We start from the raw sequence: 21,924 nt of genomic DNA, 5'->3' as shown, positions 1-21,924 counted from the left end.
ACATTAAAATTTCTAGATGGATACCTGCATTCTTTATTATCTACTCTTGTAACTGACGGTGTTAAAATCTTTTCACACTGGACACTCCTGATTCTTCTTTTCTTTTTGCACCATCCGCTATCGAATTTTAAAGTTTATATCTCGATAGCGGATAGCGCAAAAGACGCGACATTACAGTGCTTTGAAAACGTCTGAATGTCGGCTAAAGGAATATGTAATAAAAATTACAAGTATTCATCTCAAGATTTTAATTTCATTTTATACAACTTTCGTCTAAAACATTTCCTCGTATCATTCGTACTTTTCGAAATGTTTGAGCGTTTCCAGCTAAACAGGACACACTGCTGTACTGTGACTCACGAAAGTATCTCGACACTTTTAAATGTTCTAGATAAAATAATTTGTTACAGCAATATGTCTAAAGTACGTTTCGTGGTCTACAAATATATCGTCAAATTATTAAATTCTGATGAAAAAGAAAACCAAGACAGAACAGAATAATTGCCAATAAAAAAGGATGACACAAAATAAACAGCGAAATACCATATTCATAACCACGCCTAAGTCCTAAAGGAAAATATATGAACCTGACAGACGCAATTTCCATGACATCGTCTCTCGTTTAGCAATTTAATTCTTACATAAACAGAGGATCGGACACGACACAGAAGAGAAACAGCCGCGAGTTATAAGCCATCAAAGGAAGACTTTAATTGCAAAATCGAAATGGAACAGCGAAGTAATGGGGAAGGCAGCGCCTCTTTCAAACCAGTGTTGAAACGTCTTCGCCCGAAGCGACGTTCGATTCGCCTCTATTATCCGGCGCGACTACCGATTTCGTCGTGCTGTAAGCCAAGAATTCAACAAGCCGATCGAGACGAATCGATTTCCGATCGGATGTCGCACGAGCCTCCGGCCGCGATCCGATTGAGATTGCCTCGACCGCGGGCTGCATTGTTTCTCGATCGAACGCATTGTTTTCTATGTCGCAAGCTCGTCGACATCAATCATTGTCTTCGCCACCGACAATTGAACTTTGCCTATCTGTATAGATACAGGCCCTGCCAGCGTTTCGTCTGTCTCCTACCTCGTATAAAATACAGGATACGCGTTAATTCGTATATATCGCTGAGAAAAATATCGAGTGGATGTTCCTTCCACTCGTAGCGTTAACAACGTAGATTTCGAGTATCGTACATTGTTCGAATGGTGATGTACGTTCGAGTGGAAAGTTGGAAATTCTATATTACAGTTTTTAAGAGTTTTTATTCCTACGTAAAATCTTTAAAAGAGCTATTTTACCATTTCTTTCGTTCCTTTCAGCTGTTCTCAAAACACATTCAAACAAATTCACTGAAAACTTTGTTGTACTCTCTTCTTTCATACGCTAATCTCAAGCGAGAGAGTTCAAAATCCTGAAAAACTAAGGATTTCGCAGATCCGAGAAAAACCACGGAAGAACAATCTCGCGGCACTCGACGCCTGCGCGAATCTCCGGGGGGAGGATAGCAGCCACGCGTCTAAAAACCGTAACGCGACATTTCTCTGAAAAGAAAACGGGGGAAAAAAGAGGTAGGGAAGAAGATAAAAAGGAAGCCCTCTCTCGTCCATTTATCCCATTCGTAAAAATGGCCATTATTCGGCCAAAAGAACGGAACCTCCGAGTATTTGGCGCACCTTGGTGTATCAAAATGTCGGCTGGTAACGCCGTTAAAGAGAAACGAGTGGCTCCGTACGTTGATTCCGATCGTCGTTTACGTAGCTGCAAAAGAGAAGATACGAGGATTGCGGTAAAATTCGGTAAATTCTTACCTCGCCGGAAGCTACCGCTTCGCCAGGTATGAACAACTCCGGATAAACGTTGTCGAGGTACCACTTGAACGACTTGCAGCCGAGTTTCTTCCTCAAGGCCTTCCGTTCCGATACGTCTCCGTACTTGCCCTGCGAAAATTGCGAATCATAAGCCCGGAAATTTTGCCTGCTACGATACAAGGAAGGAAGGAAGGAAGGAAGGAAGACAGCAAGCTGGACTGCGTGTCGGAGGAAAGGGCCGTTTCCGGAAGGCAGGGATTTAAGGGATGTAAGAGAAGGGGATGAGAGTTATAAACGTAAAGAGGGAAAGGGAAGGGAGGCGAGACAAGCGAGGAGGAAATAAAGACCGGAGAGGAATACACGGAATCTTTTATGGACTCGAGTTTTAAAGCCCTCTAGAGCAGAATAATGGCAATACTTTGGCGGGGGACGATTCACGGCACTCGTGCAATGAGTATGCTTCTACTAGGCCGTGGACGGTCACTTTCGTCTAGTCGTCGGAGATTTTTTCCATCGCTGTTCTTTGTAATTAGGTTTTATCCATGGAATTTGGCAGATACGCAATATGGGTTCGAAAATGGCTGACTTGTTCTACTTGGAAATTGGTATTGGATAGAAAAGCGGTAGTAAAGGGATCGATCAACTGTTAAATTAGTATATCGCTGTTTAATTGACGTGTAAATTGATATACGATGTGTAAAATTATCTCATTAGATATTCGTGAAACGTTTTCTGAAAATTTCGAAACAATTTTTGTTGAACATTGCCGAAACACCAAGCTAATATTTCAATCGGATACTTGCCGAAAGTATTATTTCCTTTTACTCTTATGCCACACGCAAACTTCTATTTGCTATAAAGTGCCGCGAAAAAAAGTATATCTGCTATAGAAAATGGAAAATTCAAGCACGTATTGTGACAAACCGGTGCTCCACTGATAAAACGTTTTCGATAGCTGTAAAACAATTTCCAGCAGTACTCGAGTGAAATGTTGAATCGCGTCCGGGACTATCCTTTGTCTGTAATAAAACAAAAGTTGCATCGCAGAATGCTAATCTGCTAAGGTTATCGTCGAACTTGGAAAGAAATACTGTTATTACCGATGTTAAGGGATGGGATGAGATGAGAGGAATTAAAAGTGAGAATCAGTTCCTTGAAATTAGCCTCCTTTTGAAACCGTGAAAATTTAGTCTGTGATACTGTTTGATGCCTGATAGGGCTGAAGCGATAGCTGGACGGTTTGGTAATAAGAGAGAGAATTATTGTTGAAGATTAAAAGGTTTAGAGCTCGTTTCATAACGGCGAGATTATGAAAGATTAGAAGAATTTCGCTTGCAACTGTTCGGATCCTCTTCGGTGGATCGTTGCAATTAGATGGTTCGTGCAAATGAGAGGATTGTCGCTGAAGATTACAGGTCGACGTAATTTGCGAGATAATGGTATCATTTTGAACAAGAAGAGCGGGAAGTTTGGTTTCTTTTTATCCCAATGTTCTTGGAAAATATATTACTAAAAATTAGAATTTCGCAGAATTCGTGAATATATTGTAAATTCTCTTTAAGAGAAGTTTCTACAGTTCTGCTTGTATTAAAAAGAAAGATTGAATTTTTATTAAAAATTTCTAAGTAACAGTTTCTTTGAATAAACTAAGACAGTAGTTTATTCCAAGCCCTATTCTTAAAACATTCCATTCTAAAAATTTACGACTTGATAGAAGAAAACTTCCAATCAAAAGTCATCATACTACGAATAATAAGATTTTTCTATAAACTTTCCATAAAACCATCATATCATGTTTCATTTAAACTGTCTACAAGACCATCGCTGCTTTTAAAAAGCTGTTACGATATATTTGGCGTACGAATCAAAAAGTGAAATTTAAAACTTAAAAAAATATACCGCAAGTTGTTTAATCAAAGTACTTGTAGCTGTCTTCTATAAATTTAAGCCGTCAATCAGACAAACGATGAATTCCGTCACGGAAAAACGTCGTATCTTTGGATAAGATCCAACTATTAGGGCATTAAGAAAGGTGATCGTTCTGTGAAATTGTTGCGTAACAGTACTAAGCCACATGCTGCTTCTACGATCAAAGACATTATAATGAGTCTTATCTGGGACGTCTTTCAGCAGTCAGCTTATTCGCTACATATTACTCCTTTGGAGTATTATCTGCTTGGATCGATACAGTACACTTTATCCGATACTCACTTGCAATTAGTGGAGATACAGAAATGAATTTATCGTTTGGCTGATAGGTGGCTTATAATCGTAGAAAGCAGCGGCGATTATTTCGATCGAACAACTTGCTCTACTTTCCTTTAGATAAACTTTCAGTTTCACTGAAAAGACTTGAATTATTCATTTGTATACGTAATATTAATAAACTACATAAAATCTGTATAAAAAATTCTTAAAAAAAATATATCGATCTTTAACCCTTTATAATTTCCAAACTAAAATTTTCTTTCGATCGTGCCTCACAGTACTGCCCTATGAAGAGCTAAAAAACGACAAGTTACGTTTCCCATTATTATTTTAGTACGCCATACGACGTGCTCGAGACAGGGTAATCCGTCTGAAAGACGAAGCAGAATCGAGATCGGTGCGAGGGAAGTGGGAAAAGCGAGACTGAGTAGCAAGTGTTCACCTTGTCGTGACCTATCCTCTGGTAGTAGTACTTGGCATACTCGTCCAGCCACACTTCGCTCAGCCTTATGCTGTTCCTCTTGAGCACGTTCACGCCGCTGCGCCACTTGTACGGCGAACGTTTGCGGAAGATGTGGCCCACGTGCGAGCACGGCACGATTTCCAAGGTACCTGGAAACAACAATTGCCTTTCGAATTTCGTTCGTTCGTTCGTTCGTTCGTTCGTTCGTTGCAACCTATACCACAGAAACGTCTGATTGCGGGCGAAAAGAGGATGGGAAACAAGTTTATTTCGCCACAAACAGAAGCTACATCGCTATGGTTTTCAGGATTTAAGTCTTCCGGGAGATTTTCCATGCGGCACCGTGTAGCCATCCGTGGAAAAATGAGGATAGAGAAGATTGGCGTGATTGTGCGCCCAGAGATATCGGAGTCCGACTTTGATTAGATTTAGCATGGAATGGGTTCCTGTTAATTGTTATGCAAGGAACGTATGAGAAAAATGATACTGGAAATCTTCTGGATCTTTTTTCTGCTAGACTTTGATCGTCGAAATTAACGAGAGATATAGTTGTTGTGTTATTTTTAACACTCAACATGCTATTTTGTACACAATACTGTTTTTTTGGCCAGAATGTTGGCCAGCATCGTAGCTAGCTTCTTGAGCATCTAAAAAAGCACTGAAACTGATATCCGTTATGGTGTTTTTAACTTCTCTACAAAGCGATATTTCCGTGATGATTAACAATACGAGAAAATAGAAGAGAAATAAATTTCACCATTTGGAATCTTGAAAATTATGACCACGATAAAGAAAACAATTTCAGTTCACAGAACCAAACAATTTATCCTTCTAGAATTTTCTTGTATTATCAATGATTATCGGAATAGCATTTTGTAACAGAGTTACTGAGAAGATAGATCTTGTTAATCGATCAGCTTTTAATTTTTATCACCGTATTATGTTATTTTCAAGGCTCCAAGGCATTAAATTTTAGTTACGCAACAATGAATTTATATAAAAACTGAAGGTGTCATTCTTTCGCGAAGAATAATGTTCATTCTTCAGAATTAGCAAATAGCTCGAATAACGGGGGTTGTTTTCTCGTTTCAGTAAATACCAGGACAAATTTTTGTATTGGTATTGCACATACCTCCGCACATCCAGGTCTTGAAGGAGAGCTCAAGATTCTCGCCACCCCAAATATCGAAGCCACTGTCGTACGTGCCGAGACGGTCAAAGAAAGCTCGATCTATCGAAAAGAGGCCTCCGGCCATCGTCGGTGACCACACAGGCTCCGCAGGATTCTTGTGTCTTTTTTTCTCTCTCTCAGGAACTGCGTGCCAGTTGAACTGATACAGAAAATCAAGAAGTCTTGGAAACCGAGCTGGTCGACATTGAGAAATTATAAGAAATCCGTGGCGAGACGACGAAATCTCGAAATATTTTCGGTAGCGTAGTTTTAGCACCAGCATATTTGTATTTATCTACATATCTGTCTCACACTGATAATTGTCTTCCTCTTACTGTCTTATTTCACCTTCTTTTAAAAGATCTTTCCCCGTTTAATTAATAGATTAAATACGTGTATACGGCACGTCTGACTACAGGCGGACCGCAACTACTTACAATTTGCCACTCCCACTCACAGATACGTATACATCACGATCTAATCATTTCTATATTTTCTGTATTGTCTAATCTTTACTCCAATGCTACGATACGATAGATAGATACTTAATTAAGATTTTTATACTATTATACGTGTATCACACACTCTAGAAAGGCACGAATATTCGTATGTACGTTTCTCGGTGTATATAAATGTATCTCAATATTTTACAGATTAACATAAGTATACCAATATTTCTTTATAGTTTTATATTAAACGTGCAAACACCACAAAATAATCAAAATGGAGAATTCTGTCAGATTTTAAAGCACGGTTGACATCGGTCCCATCGAAAGCGCAATCATCGAAATTCCGGCAATAATTTTGCAAATTTTACCAGCGATTAACCCATCCCTGATCGGCAGAGATGGCCACTCGGCACTGCGAATAGTTTCCGCGAAATAACGGCGAAAGGAATTTCTGCTTACCTGCAGATTCCAATCGAACCCACCCACGTTCACACCGCCGGAATCCCGCCAATGATATTCGAGCGTGGTGTCGTCGATAACATCGATCACAGGACAAACGACTGTCGTCGGATCACGAGCGATACGATCGAGAAGCGGCTCCAACCAGCCCTCGGTGCATTCGCAATGGCTGTCCAAATATGTCAGGACAGGTGCCTTTGCCGCTGCTGCACCCAGCAAACGCGCCCTGATAAGACCTTCGCGCTTTTGCGCCCGGATTATCTGTACCTTTGGGTAGTTCATCATGTAGTCCTCTAGTTGACGCTGCAGATGCGCTGTGAAATTTTTAATTCGATTACTCAGCGATTAAGTAGATAAAAAACTGTTTGCATATTTATGCTTCTGAAAAGGAAATTGAGATATTTGTAAGGACATAATAAAATCTTCATTAGGATTTATAAACGACTCTATTACAGGACTGCGAAACCACGATAAAGTACTAAAAATGCACGTTTGTAGGATTAGTAAGGTTACTCCAAAATTTTATTGCTCCGTCTATTAATTTATTATCCTTTGTGGGATATAATCCGAGATGCTACGTGATGCAGCAACTCTATACCGTCCAACATAGTTACACGTAAAATTCAGATTTACGGGATCTGATGAATTATGGGGACCCATTGGGGATAGCAATTAGTAGACATTCGTGATTTAGTTTACGTTAGAATAGCTATATGAGAACCTTTCCTCTAAGCCTTCACTTACTGAGCTTAATTAGTTTAACTGCGGATACTATACAGAGGTTTTAAGTATCATAGCCGTGCGAATGTAACGATCCTCATCGAGTTTATTTGCAAACTAACGAATCATATTAAGGACATCGTTAAACGAATTTACAACGACATTTAAACAGCTGGATAATTATTTTATCGAAAGAGCTCTACTTTCGAAACTTTTTGTCTCGCGATTCTAGTCATGTCTTTCTACTTTTTCTTCTGCCAATAACGGCGAAACCTTCATCACGTTACGAGCTTACTTAGCCCATCATCAAAGCTTATAAAATTTCAGATTATTTTCATTCTTCTTCTGTGGCGATATTACGTTGCAATTTAACCTCGAGATAGCGAAGAAAAGAGACGCGTTCCTTGTTATTATTAATTAAATCGTCTTTATTACAACCATGTTATTTCACACTTCTCTGCGACAGATAAGAAAACAGATAAAAAGAAGGGAAAACACGAATACGAAGACCAAGAAGCGAACAAGAAGTTCATTGTTTCCTGTTCCTATGATAAAATTAATTTAACTGGTTTTGTAATAGGTCACAACGTCGGCCCACGTTTCTCGCTAACTATGTTTGTAAGCCTGACTTCCGATTAGCACAGAAGCTTATCCCCAGCATTTAGGGGGGATTGTACAGGCTGTTCTGTTCCTATATCGTTTCCAACACGTTGCGCCTTCCCTAGCCTGCTGTCAAGCGAGCTTAATCTGGCCGGCTTTCCCCAGCGATTTTTATTTTCTTCCCTCTTTTCCCCCTTTTGTTACACGTGACTACGGTTAGTTATCTGTCCGTTCCATCCGGCGACACGTTAATTCGATCTGAACACCTTCGACGATAAACCGACCGCTCCGCTTCTGGCTATCTCTTTCAACGAGCTGAGAAATGTAAATATAAAGAAAGGAAATCTTTGTCTTGTCCTTTGGAGATGAGGTCTCTAAAGATCTTTTTTGTTTCTTCGGAGAAAAATTTATTCCAGTTTATTCGTTGGGTTATAGACAACTGGTAATAGCTCCGGTTAATTGCATTAAATTTCGTTTCAACTAATTTTATATAAAATCATTGCCAGCGAAAGAGGTCTGTAGAGACTCGTATTTTGGAATGTTCTGAAATACTTTATTCGTTTGAAACTGGAAGTCTACTAAATATCATAATTTATCTTCGTTAGAGTAAAATTCTTTATAATTCATCACGAATCTCATCCCTCTACAGGAACTACATTACGCAATTCTTTTCCCCTGAACTCATTAACAAACTTACATCCTTCATCAGCGAAACTTCCACGATATTTCCCAACAAAAATTACCAATTAAACGCATCTACCTCGTCAGCCCGCCTCACAGGGGCGATAAAACACTCGCGAAGTTCGCAGCGTGGAAAAATCCTCTTCAATCGTACGATTCGTCTTTCTAATTCGTGTACTCGGTATTGTCAAAAAATTGTGTAAAGGAAACAGGAATGGCAGCCTGTCAAAACGCACTTCCCACGGAAATAATAGGCTTCGCGCGACAGAAAGAGACAATCGATCTTCCGTCAAAGTTTCCTTGGTCGCCGGAAAGCGCGCGTCAGATGCAGGCGAATTTTTCCACGGGACGTGTAGAGAGAAGCAGGGGAAGAGAGACCGGGAAAGATATCAACGTCTCGGCATCGTTGGCATGCATCAAGCTGTCAGGAATTTTCCGAGTACACGCGCGCAACACGTCGACGCCAGCTTTCCCTTCTATTCACGCTGACCCGATCGTTACGGGTTCTGTGCACACCACGGGGGAGATGGATCGCGATTAATCGATCCATCGTGAAGCTACGGAACGCTGTCCGCGATAACGAATCACCCCGCGAGCCTGAATAGAGATACGTTTGCTCGGACGAACAAGTAGCGATACGTAACGAACCAACGTAGCATCTGTATAAGCCCACCGATTTTCCCATTCCTCGACTAGCTCCATTTACAGCAACGATTCTCTCTTATTTAAAGAATGGATAGAGTTCTGTGTTTTAGTTTCGGTTGCTTGTTTGGTACATTTAAACTAAACCTCATAATACCAGAAATTAGATTGAAATCTGACATTAAATACTGGGTAGGATGCGCGTGTAATGTGAACGTTCTTTTTGTCCCAGTTGTTGCTGACTTTGTACCCCGGCCGGATGCCAACGTTGTTAGAAAATATACATTTCCTTAATGACTAGCCGAGGTACAAACTGTATTCCTATGAATAAAAATAGCTTTATTATAGAAGAAAAAGAAAAAACGAAAAGCTAAAGCTCCTTATATTCTGAAGCAAGAATGTATATACGATGGATAATAGAGCAGGACGAGTGTATAAAAATGTATTTTTCATAATATGACAAAAAACGTGATACTTAGATTACGCCTGTACCTCGTTCGGTATTATGAAGCTTAATCAAAGAGCACAAGGGAGAAACACGATAAAAATTCCTTTATCCGTAGTTTGATCGTGATGTTTCTTCCATGTAAGAGGGTAGTTTCGTATGATATAGTTGGCAAAGAAAAAATCTTTGGCCAACATTCTATAATATAAGTTTTTTAAATATCGATAACAATTTCGTTCACTTACGCATATCTGAGAAGTCATCTACTAAAATTATTTCTTGTATGAGGTGCTCCGGTGATCTGTCTAACACGGAATGTACCGTCCTCAGCAGTACTGACCAGGCTTCGTTGTGGAAGCAGATTATCACCGCTGTGGGTGGAAGATCTTTCAAGTATCTTCCAGGTTCTTTACACCTGAAACAGAAAAGGATATTTCTATAGGAAAATTCCAAAACTATTGCAATTCAATTTCTCTTAAGAGCAAAGAAATTTGCCTTTTTATATCGACGAAAGTGAAAAATTTGTAAATCCTCAATAGTCAAAAAATTTTACATTGAAAGAAGGATCGCCTCTCGTATGAATTTGGAATAAATTTGAACGAGGCGCATTAATATCTTAATCCCATCATCGCATCAGTTGGAAGACACGGATTACATAGCGAAGAGATATCGAAACGATGGAAGGCGAAATACGATAATGCGATTAGGAACCACTATGTTGGCGAAATAAACGACCAGGAGGTGGTGTATACACGTTTCGAAGGTCCCTATAGGCCAAGATTCTACAAGCGTTCGATTCCGTATCGTATTGGCTAATAAAGCTAATGTGGATAACAAGATCCGTAAACAATCAAGTTCCTCCATTTCCGGCGTCGTTACGTGCATTTGTGCGTCCATTCGTTTGTCAAGCTACCATTTATCGTTTCCTTCTGTACGTAATCCCGTTAGATTTATAGACCATAAAATTTCCTCCGTCTTATTTCTCCAGTGCTTAAAGCTTAATCGTATACGTTATGATAAAAAGAATATTCTTGTAAAAAGATTTCCAAATTATATTTTAGAAATGTTGAAACCTACAAGTCTTCTCATAGTCTTCTAATGTCGATAATATTCTGATAATACGTAAAAGAAAATAATAAGAATGCTGATAGAACAAGTCCAGTGATAGTCTCCAGGTATTTCTCCTTCGTTGTGAAGAAGGTAATGGCAAAGAGCAAGAAAAATAATAAAGAGAAATATTCACGTAAAAGGTCTATGGCGAGCTATGCCTTATTAACTCCAACCAATTGATTTTCACTGCAAAGCATCGACGAAACCCTTATTAATATTAGGAAACTTTGAATACATATCTATAAAACTAAATATGTAAATATTATTAAAAAACTTTTAATATATTAATAAAGAAGAATTTGCATAAAAGATTTGAGAAATTGTAACAAAACAGCCTCAGTTGTTGCATAAGCATAACGAAATTCGCGGCAAATGCCGGTAGAAGTTTCTCACTAAATAGAGCGTCTCGTGTGGTCGACGAAAAAGGGCGGTGCAGGTAATGACGCAGTTGGGAAGTTTATGAATTTTTAATGAGATTTGCTCGCGCATTAAGCTAGGATCAAATTGAAAACTAAATTTTGAAACATTCGATCTAAAAAAATGCTTTAACGTGTCACCTCGTCAACTGTTGCGCGAGTCAGGGATGAATCATTTTTTAAACGGCGTCATCGTCGTAGAAAACGCATCACGTGTATATCAAATAAATTATAAATCAGCACAATTTAATCGTTAACTTACATAAATTTTACAGTTCATTGTAGTTATAAGAGTTGTCAATTTTTTCCAGTTAGAAAATTATAACACCGATGTTTTATTGAGATTTATAAAGAAATTCTTACGCAGTGGAATAAGTCCACCAATAGTCATAAAAGAAACAGAAGTATTTCACTTTTTCAAAATAGCAGCGTGTTATGAATTTTCGAATAAAGCAATTGTCAGTAGTTCGACCGATGATAAATCAGGCGATTAACTTCTCGTTAATGGTATTGACCATAATGCCCATGTACTACTGAACCACCGAATTCCAATTAGACAGAAACTTTCTGATGCAAATTTATCTCCACAATGTGATCGATTATTCAAATATAAATTTATAGTCCATTCAAACTCGTTTAAATATTTTTTCACGCATTCTCGTAATAAGTCTCCGAGATCACGTTAATTCGATAAGAAGCAGAAATCTCTAGTTAAACGCGAGCAACAAGAGACCCCGTTAAATTTCACGTAAGACACGAGAGACGATCGGGTAATCGAATTTCGAAAGAGGAACCTCGTCGAGCGTCGACAAAAAAATGTCAGTCTCAAAGAGGCAACTTCATTTGCCGTTGCTGGTCGTGCAACGTGAACTTAACGACATTAATCCACCGAAAGCGTCGGAACGGCGAAGAATTTCGTGCGACGTAAGGCGGACAAAACCAGCCTAATTGTCGGAGACAAATTCTGTTTAAAAAGTTGTCACGAAGATTGAATTTGGTCGATCTTTGATTTAGCGACGAACAAGAAACTGAAAATACTGAATTCAAGTAGGTTCACGTTGCCTTCCGCTTTGAAATATCGATTCTAGACTCTGAATTTAATACTGTTAGTAAAGTTGTGCAAATTATAAGTTACCGCAACTAATGAATTATGTTCCATAACATTTCACAAGTAAATTTCCACTAAAGTTATTAAATTACGAATGAGAAAATCTATAATTTGTAACTTGTTATTTACGAATTCATTCTTATTTAATTGGAATTAAAAATCACGTAAAAAACAGTTAAATTTCCATTAAAAAAAAAAAAAAAAAGGAGATAGCAGTGAACTCGAGTAAACTAAACTAAAATGCCGGTCTTCCTTTGTACTTAATCCCCTAGATATCTCTCCACGCAACGACACCAGTTCCGTGCGTGTCAAAAGAGACTGGATAGCCGTACCAATTAGTGCATTGGTGCAATATCGTAATCCCTGATGCCTCATGGAGCGCCATAAAAACTCCTAATGGTCATGGGGCGCGCACTTTCGACCGTGAACGTAAAAAGAATGCGCCGGTGATGAAGTATTTTTCGTGTCGCGCAGAAAGGAATGCGTGCAAACACGAACCAACTTGAGTTATGGTAGTTTTCGCACGCGAACGCGTTACAAATATATTCGACGCCTTGCGTGGCCTCACGGCCGATAAAGCAAAAATTTCTATTATTGCGTCGCGTTAATTACATAGCCAGAAAGGATAAGATAAACTTCGAACAACTTGCAAATTTCAATATCACGCTTCAGATTATCTTTGAGCCGACATAAGTAAAAAATGTAAGGGCAAAAATGTTCACCTCAGAAATGTCAGAATTGCTATTTTATTTTAATAAGTAAGCATTTTCGATTGAAACTTTTCATTTTATCAAAGGGCATTCTGTTAATCGAGAGATCTCGAGAACGTTATCTGCTGTTTCCATTGACGTTCAAGTAACAGTAACGCGCGAGGATAGTAAGTCACGGTACCTGTTCGTACCAAACGTGTATCTACATTAGCCTAAACGTCAGAAACGTTAACTGCACACACGTTGATACGTGTATATCACGTCTATCGGCTGTGCGGTTTCCACGTTACCTCGTTCTCGCCATCTCTCTCTCTGGAGTCGAATCGAGAAAGCTCAAAGAGAAGTCGAAAAATCAGGAAATCTAGGGAACCATTAGTTCTGGTGGAAGGCAGGCTGATTATGCCAAGAGAAATCAACTCGACAAGCGATTGAAAGGGCGCAAAGGCGTCTTTTAACGTGCACAAAGAACCGAATGATTAATGTACTTCGATCTATTTTGCGGTCGGCTTGCAGTTGATTAAAATTCCATCGGCTCTAGCGAGGAATACCATAGAATGCAATCTTGATCAAAGTAAAAGATAAATATATAGCCATAGGAATTTTTAAGTAATTAAGAAATGTAGAAGAAAAATGAATGTCTACTTGAATAAGTTTCTCATAATATTCGCTTAGAATTTTTTCCATGAATCTTTTATTTTTAGCACTGTTGTGAATGTACCTTTATTAAAGTTTATCGTGCCGTTTACACGTTTGTGCTCGTGTTGAAAAATTCATAATACATTTTAATTGATTTAATAACGCAATGAGAAATTTTAATAAAAGCTCGGGTTGCCCCGTTTGCCAGACTAATATACATAAAGGAATTTTTTTTTATCAAAATTATACACTCTCTTTCAAAGATAGCAGTAAATTCTAAATGATTTTATTATCATTCGACCTTTTTTCTCTTATTCAAGCAAATTAGATATATGCATACCTCTATATTCAAAATGTAAAATACGATGGATTTCCTGTTACCACAAGAGTTAATATTTCAAACGTGAAATCATTTTCGTATATCGTGTAATGCATATAATAATATACAATGTGGTACGAATTTCTGTGTTTATCTATTTATCGGCATCGAAGCTCTATAAATAAAGAGGCAAACGTGTCGCTAAAAAATTGTTCACTTCCATATCGCAAAATATTCGTGACACGTAACGATGCAATAAATGGCCAATAAATTCTTCTATCAGATCGCGTTTTCAATGACGATTCGTCGAAAGCAACGGCAGTTTATGGATTTTAATCAGCGCAACCCACTGAACCGCATCAAGGTAATTTAAATACAAATGTTCTGTACGTATCGCACGCCTCCAAATATTCTCTTATCTTTTTTCTGTCACGCTGTCAAATGTATTTAAATAAATTGTCACGATCGTCATTAAAAACTGAAAACGGTAGCGTGGCGAGGTGAATAACGATATGAAGCATTCTTTTTCTGTGACTTGACGCAGGAAGTTCCAATGTTAGTATGATGACAAAGTTGAGATATTAGCAATTAACGATATGATAAAAATTTTATGTTCAAATAATTTCGGAAACAGGTTTCTGATCTTTTTAATTTCTTTTCTAATTAAAAAAAAAAGAAAGAGAATTAAAACGTACGCTATTTGGGTTTTTATACCGACTTCGGAAAAGAAGGAAGATATCTTCTTTCCTTTTTCTTTTTTTTTGAGTTTATTTCTTTCTTTCTAATATGCAAAATTTAAAAAATTGCATTATAGTACAAAGAAGGAAAATGAGAAAAAGAAAGAGTAGAGCATTCTAATGCAAGTGAATATTTTCTGAAAACAAAAACGAACGAAGGATTTTTTGCACACCTTTTGCATACGCCTGTACAATTCAAAGTGGAAACAGTCGCCACCAGGGAAAACTTTCGTTAAAATTTAGTAAATGAATCGCTGCTGCTGCTGTTTGCATGCGTCGTTCAATTGTTTCGTTACGAATTCGTTCGCACTCCTGTCTGTAGCACGACGAAAAAACGAATCGTCACAGTGGCAAACTTTAACCATTATACTTGGATAAACAGGTAACGTTGTTTGTCCGTCTGCGTGCAGAAATTGGGATACGAAGAAAATTGCTAGAAAAAATTGTGAAAATCCTTTTTCCCCATGTTTTGGAAACCTATCGGAACAAATGCTCGATATAAATCCAATTAAAATTTCGTCAAAAGAAATTCTAAATTCCCAAAAAGTAAATCGCTCGTTTCAAATAAGAAAATTGATTGAAAACTTCCCGTATCGTTCTATGCGACTCTTAAAATTCACTTTAAAACGTTTTCTCGAATTTCTTCCAGAAATACCGCGAATAAAATCTCCGAGTGACCAGGCTCGGATGGACGATATACATTCACAGGTTAAGTCTAAAAGAGGCTACGATGGATTGTGTTTGCCGGTAACGAGTAAACATCCTCGTGTCGCTCATCGTCACTGCTAAATGCCAGTTAGAATGGTTCCGGCCGCTAACAAGCTCTCTCGTTTGCATCCAATTTCTACACGCGAAATCTCTTCACCCGCGTTAAGCATTGACAGCGAATTTGCGCGGCACTCGCGTCGAGAGAGACCTTTCGACCTCGAGACTCGCGAATCTCGCCTTGACAGTTGACGTCATAACACTCTAACACGTTGTAATTCCCCGATGAAAAATGGTATTTCGAAATGCCTGAAAATTAATTGCCAATTAGATGAAACGAAATTGCGTCAGGCTTATTATAATGCCAAAGTGATTTCCTATTCTTTATAATATGAGAATGTTTCCTGACATATTTCGCTGTTATCATTCATAGAGGAAGCTTATCGATCGGGCATGCAGAGTAGTGAGAACTAATTCCAAATAATTTTAAATAGATAATTCTAATACTTTGTGTCAATGACTTAAAGACGCAAATTGAAAAAAGGAAACAATATTTTAAAATAATTGCGAGGAATGTTTCCTCTTGATAAATGAATTAAATGAAGCGTCAGAAATCATTCGTTATAACTAATGAATATAAAAAAGTCGTTCATTTTTATTCACAAGCTTGTAGATTTTCTAAAAGCCTTTTGTACGAACATCGTTTACGTGTTTTGACTCTACTGCGCATTTTAATAGATAGCAGCATAGATAATTACAGGAGACTGGGTATACTTGTAAAGATAACTTTTTACTGGACCATATTTTATTTTTAAAATCTCCGTTACCTCTGAAAGCGGACATTTAATACTTTAAAAAATATTGTTGGACGCTCACAGGCAATGTGCATTACGCGCAGCTTATTTCATGGTTAATTAATGTAGATAGAAAGTGTCTACATTAAAATGTACTTTACTTAAAGCTGCTTGGCGTGCTACTGCATGGATTTTTAAATTCACGAAATAGCTTCTTGATCAGAGGTTAGATTTTTAAACAGTAAAATTAGATATATGTAACATGATTAGGTGGCACGCAGTTTAATTATGAATTATTATTAGCTAATATATCCTCAGTGAAAATACAGGGAGTCTGTAAATTATAAAACCAAGCGGTAATGGGTGTCATAATTATAGGAAAATTATATCCGTTCATTTAACTCAGCTTGCGTTTAACAGAGTTTACTTGACGCGACATAAATTTCAAACCATGTTATAATATATAAATATGCGTCGTTTCCGCTGTGTTTTCATATTTCAATCAACTTCCCGTCAAAAAATTCCAAGGATGTAATGTTTCAATTTGGCTATGGTAAATTAACATCGTACAAATTCTAAAAATAATTATGAAATACAAACGCGCACAATTCTATCGCTCGGGCTTAAAAAATTCTCCATATAAATTGAATAATTAAAAATCAACTTGAACTAAACTAACAATTAAATCAAGGTAAAGTGAGGTAAAATGAAATTAAATCTTCGATTATTTTCTCAAACCTTCAACCTGTGAGAATATATTTTAAATTGATACTTGCCGGTGTATCTAAATTATTATCATCGCGCCTAAAAGCCGCACCCTAGGCAAGAGTCTCCATTTTGCGTGCAAACAACTAAACCGCAAACTAAACAGTCTCTAAACCATCCATCAGACCCATCGTCAGATTTTCAATCTATCCAGCGATCAATTTCAAATCCAGTGACACCCCCAACACCGAAGAAACATTCTCGTTATCCCGGCGTTCGGAGGCTGTCAGGGCTTACAGCAAACTAACATAATTATCGGCATCTCTAGACAATAGTCCTCGTTAACCGCCCTGAAACTATTGCTGTAGACAGTGCACAGTTTGTCGAAGACGCTGGCAGGTCCATTGGAAATCCGAGTATTACTTCCTGTTTGGAACCAGTCCAAGTTTCCAGTTGCTTATTGGTAGACCGGCTCTTCGCTCCTTCATTCTCTCCTTCTCTCCTTCCGCGTCTTTCCTCTTCCTTTTTTTTTTCTTTTCTTCTTTCCCCCTTTTCTTAGCAGTGTCGTTTCGACGACATCGAACAGCCATCGAGGTTGAACGATTTTCTGGAACCGCAGCAGATTCGCGACTAATGGACCTTGAGGAAGAGACACGCGGTCGACGTCGACGTGCCTCTTCTTCGCCCGTCAACCAGAATCTTTAGACTCGGATACTCGAGAACGGTTCATGCCACGGTAAGACAGTTATGGGATCGGCGGAAATTCCACCATAGCTCGCAACCAAGCAGAGTCTCTCTCTCTGCTCTTACCACCGGAATTTCTCTTCGATAAGGAATCGAACTACTACTACTACCACTACTACTACTACTGCTGCTGCTACTACTGTTGAACGAGCTTCACTTCAGAATTCTTATTGGCGAAGCTTTATTGAGAAACGCTCGAGGATTATTAGGTCTCCAAGTGTGTTTATTGGTGAAGAGAAGATGTCGAAGGGGGATTTGTGGCGATACTTGGAAGAATACGAAGGAGATGGAGGAATTTGTTTCGCATGAGTAATTTTTAGAAGAAATGGAGAATTCTGCGAGTTGTGTACACTGGTGGTTAAAAGTGTGGAATAATTAGCTGTTTCATGGAATAGAAAGCTAACGAGCTCCAAAATTTTCTTTACGAAGCTTTATCGAGAAACGTTCGATGATTGTTAGGTCCTCGAATAATTTTAAAACGAAGATAAATCGATACCAATAATAAATTACATTTTTCCTAAGAATTAAATATCTGCCTTACGTTTCGTTGACTAAACGAGCTCCGCTACCCTCTTTTTACATATTTTAACAAATCCCAAGAAGCTAAATTTAACCCGTTTTAATAAATTTTATCAAACACGAATTCCGCCCGCTTTAGCAAAATTAAAAGCAGGAAACGCGCGTTAAATCACGGAGAGATCTTCGTAGAAGTATGCGAAACCCTTCTCTAACAATATGTTTCGAAGAGGGACGCAAGTACAACGAAAATTTGCACGCAGACAACGGTCGCTTCGCGTTGTCCACTCGGTGCCACCCCCTCTCGCACGTCGCCGCGAATTAATTGGTCTTGCCCCGTGATTAGTAGGTCCCACGGAATTACCGCGATGCACCGGCATGATTAATGTTTCGGCGTTGCCAACTTTCGCGCGGCAAGATTAATAATGAACGGAGAGAGGCAGAGAAAGGGACAAAACCGGAACCGCTAGAATAGGAGTTTTAAAACAGCAACGAAACGTCCCCTCGTCTCTGTCTTCTTCCACCAATTTCTACATTTTCCTGCACTCGCAGATTTAGCTATCTTGAATGTCAGCCGCAGAAATTTCTGCGGATTCCGAAACGATAAACCTTCGTCTGAATTTTCTTTCTTGTTGTCCGTTTACTCTTACGTCTTTCTTTTTCTTGTGAATATGGCATTTTAGAAATCATACTACAAATTTTATTATCGTAGGATCTCGAAATCATTTGACAGTCGTAAATATCATCGTAATTGGATTTCAAGTCATAACTGGATTTCCAGATCATCTGAAAGCTAAACTGGTCATTCGAATCATGTAATATGTGACCTAGTAACTTCAAGAAATTAATTTCATGCCGCATTAACAAGTTAAACCCGAATTTTCGAATTTCTTGCAAGAGCAATTCGAAAATTGTAGACGATAGTTGAGAAAGTCGTTTGGTTAATGCATTCGGAATTGCACGGGTAGCTGGCATTTAATATATCCTGAATTCCAAAGAAAACGAGAACCTCTTGCGGTAGACGGCCGGAGGCGGCGCCTAAAGGAGTAATTAATGCCGTTTTATGGTGTCGGAGAAAAGGAGCAGTCTCTAGTGAGAATATGGGGTTTAATGGAAGGACCGCGATACGATTGGCGAACAAGGCTGCCAAGAATTCGACGCATACCATTTGAATTATTTATAAGAGTGAAAACTATCAGCGTCATAGTCAAAGCTGACACACACAAAGATAAAATATATTCTTCTGATATCTTCAGTTATTATTATTAAAAGATATTATTAAAAGATAACAATTTCATCTGGTTCCTCCTACGAAAGCACGTTTCTTTCAAAATATTTCTGTATCTTGTAATTCTATGAAACTTGATCGATCATAGTAATATCTTTCGGTCGTCGAAGTAACGAGAGAAAATCTACATTTTATCAAACATTTCTACAGCTTCGACCTCCTCAAAAAACTTGATCAAAGTCTGATTATTATCGAAACATGATAATATTCCTCACTTAGGGAATCAGGCGATTCGCGTACTTCTTACAAAACTGCATTGTAACAATTTCCAAATAAAACGAAGCTAAAATCACAGCCTCTTTAATCCTTAATCCTCTCGCCGTTGAAACTTCCATAATCCGATTGCTAGTTCGCGCGATGCACGCGCTTCATCCGAAACGCTAAACCGTTTCCCGCGGGCATCGGTATGCCATTTATGTACTTCCGTTTCGCTGTGCATTAAACTCGATCGCGCATACGTGCTATACTGGCGCGGAGGGCCAGAGGGTTCAACTGTTCGCGTTTAAGTGCGTCAATGAATTTCGCACGGTGCGACACACGGCCAATTCATCCCCCAAATTACGAACCGGTCACTGCTTATGATTAATGCCGTGTTTCTGACTGGGAACACGCGTCGCCGGCCGCGACGCACGCTGTAATCCATACGTTAATTAAACGACGCTGCGGCCAAAGAGACGTCATCGGCCGAGGACGACGAACCCGCGGAATGTGAAATTATTTATTCGCGCGATACGCCGCCGGCTGATCACTCGATCTCACTGGCGTGTAAATTATATAACGCGGTCATCGTCGCGGGTGCAACGCGTCTCGTGGTTATTTCAGCGGATATGAAAGGACGTGATCGAAAAAGACATTTCTTCGAATTTGAAATGGCGGGTTTAACTACAATTTTGTTGAATTTAGGACATGCCGTAAGGAGTAAGGTCCTGAGTAACGTTGTTACATGCAACACTTTTTAAGGTAAATATCGCTCATTCCATCCTACGAAGTAAACTTCCATTATTATTAAAGTTAGTCACAAAACTATGTACGACAGAATACGATTAACAAGAATTCCAAAATAATTGGAGGATTGAAGGAAGAGTGAGAGAGAGAAGGGTGTAGGAAAGAGAGCGAGGAGAGAAGAGAGTAGAAAATCCGCAGGCAGCGAGAGACAGTTGGCGGGTAAAAATCACGTCTACACTGACAGGCAATAATTGTCGACAAATATGCGTCGTCGACAGAAAAGCCCCGTAAAGTACACGTCCGCACGAGATGGATGGAGAATATTTGCAACAATTGTTATTTTTAAACTCACTGTCTATCGGAGGTTGGAATTTTCAGTAAAATTTCCTATATTTTACTTATTATAAATCACAATTAAATTGAATATTCTGTAATTATATTTATCTTATATCTTGTAACATTAAATTTAAATAAATGACTAATTTTCATTATCGAGTTTTATTCCTGTGATACTCTGTCAATCAATATTTTTCAAACATATATTAATTTCAAATTCAAATGTATCGTCATCGCTACAGTCGGTGGAGACGAGGCTTAAAGGGCTCGTTGAGACACCCGAATGGGAAATATCGTTTGGAAGTTGTATTTGTAGAAAATACTTGAAATCTGGTGACAGAATGGACAAGCTGCCCACATAATCAATTTTATCGCCCCAAATCTTAAAAGCTCCCAATAACATCTACTAAAATTGTCAGGACTTAGCGCACCCAATACTCCAAAATTACACGACATTTTTAAAAACCCGTGCGCCAGTCACATAGTCTGAACCTCCCTCCTTAACACGCTTTTCGATTCACCTCGATACATCGTTTCGTTTTCGAGATATCGTGGCTGGGAAAGGAGGTGGATAATTTTTAATATTTCGCTGTCGCTGTCTCGTCGCACGCTCGGACCTTTCACTCGCGCGTATCCACTGACCTGCCGCAAGTGGCGGCACGTGTTCCGTGGTCAGGGCAGACGCTGAGTCAACAGTTTTTTCACTACTATAGTACTAGGCGGGACGTACGTAATACGCAGAAAAAAAAGTGGGTCACAGCGTTTCCAGGAAATTCGGCTGCTCATTCAGAGTTGCCGCACGCGTTGCGCAACAATCTACCGTATCTCGGCAACTGATTGAGATATCCAATTAGAACAAAATGCATTATAAGGGGTGTACCGTATACAAGCGTACAGAGAATTTGCTTGTGAAACATCGACAGTCTTCTGAGTGAGATCGAGTTGCACTCTGAAGTCACGCGGTGTACATATTGCATATTTTCGTAGTGTTGTCGGGATAGTTTTAGGAATTTCTGCGAAATATTTAGAAATTTCGTCAATAGGAAGTGAAATGGTGGTTTCATGGAAGACACGCTATGCGTCGATAATTCTGTATAGAAGTGAATTGTTGGGGCGAGAAGGTTGCATCGCTGGATAATTTATTAAGCAATTTCTTCTGACGCGGTATATTGCACAATACGTGCCGCCTATGTTCCATGGAACAC

General features: G+C 38.8%; 1 protein-coding gene across 8 annotated transcripts in view; it reads right to left on the bottom strand.

The window, feature by feature from the left end:
• Window positions 1-21,924, bottom strand: part of LOC122574302 (putative polypeptide N-acetylgalactosaminyltransferase 9) — a 295,412-nt gene that overhangs the window by 19,580 nt on the left and 253,908 nt on the right. For all 8 annotated transcript variants that reach the window (XM_043741736.1, XM_043741737.1, XM_043741730.1 and 5 more), the window contains 5 exons: window positions 9,896-10,065; window positions 6,563-6,876; window positions 5,616-5,814; window positions 4,463-4,632; window positions 1,813-1,941 (listed from right to left, as the gene is read on the bottom strand). In XM_043741736.1, coding sequence (XP_043597671.1) covers window positions 1,813-1,941; window positions 4,463-4,632; window positions 5,616-5,814; window positions 6,563-6,876; window positions 9,896-10,065 — 982 coding nt within the window. The remainder of the gene's footprint in view (window positions 1-1,812; window positions 1,942-4,462; window positions 4,633-5,615; window positions 5,815-6,562; window positions 6,877-9,895; window positions 10,066-21,924) is intronic.

This window comes from Bombus pyrosoma, linkage group LG13, assembly GCF_014825855.1.
Source record: "Bombus pyrosoma isolate SC7728 linkage group LG13, ASM1482585v1, whole genome shotgun sequence".
NCBI classification, from domain to species: Eukaryota; Metazoa; Arthropoda; class Insecta; order Hymenoptera; family Apidae; genus Bombus; species Bombus pyrosoma.
This window is presented reverse-complemented; position numbering and strand designations above follow the sequence as displayed.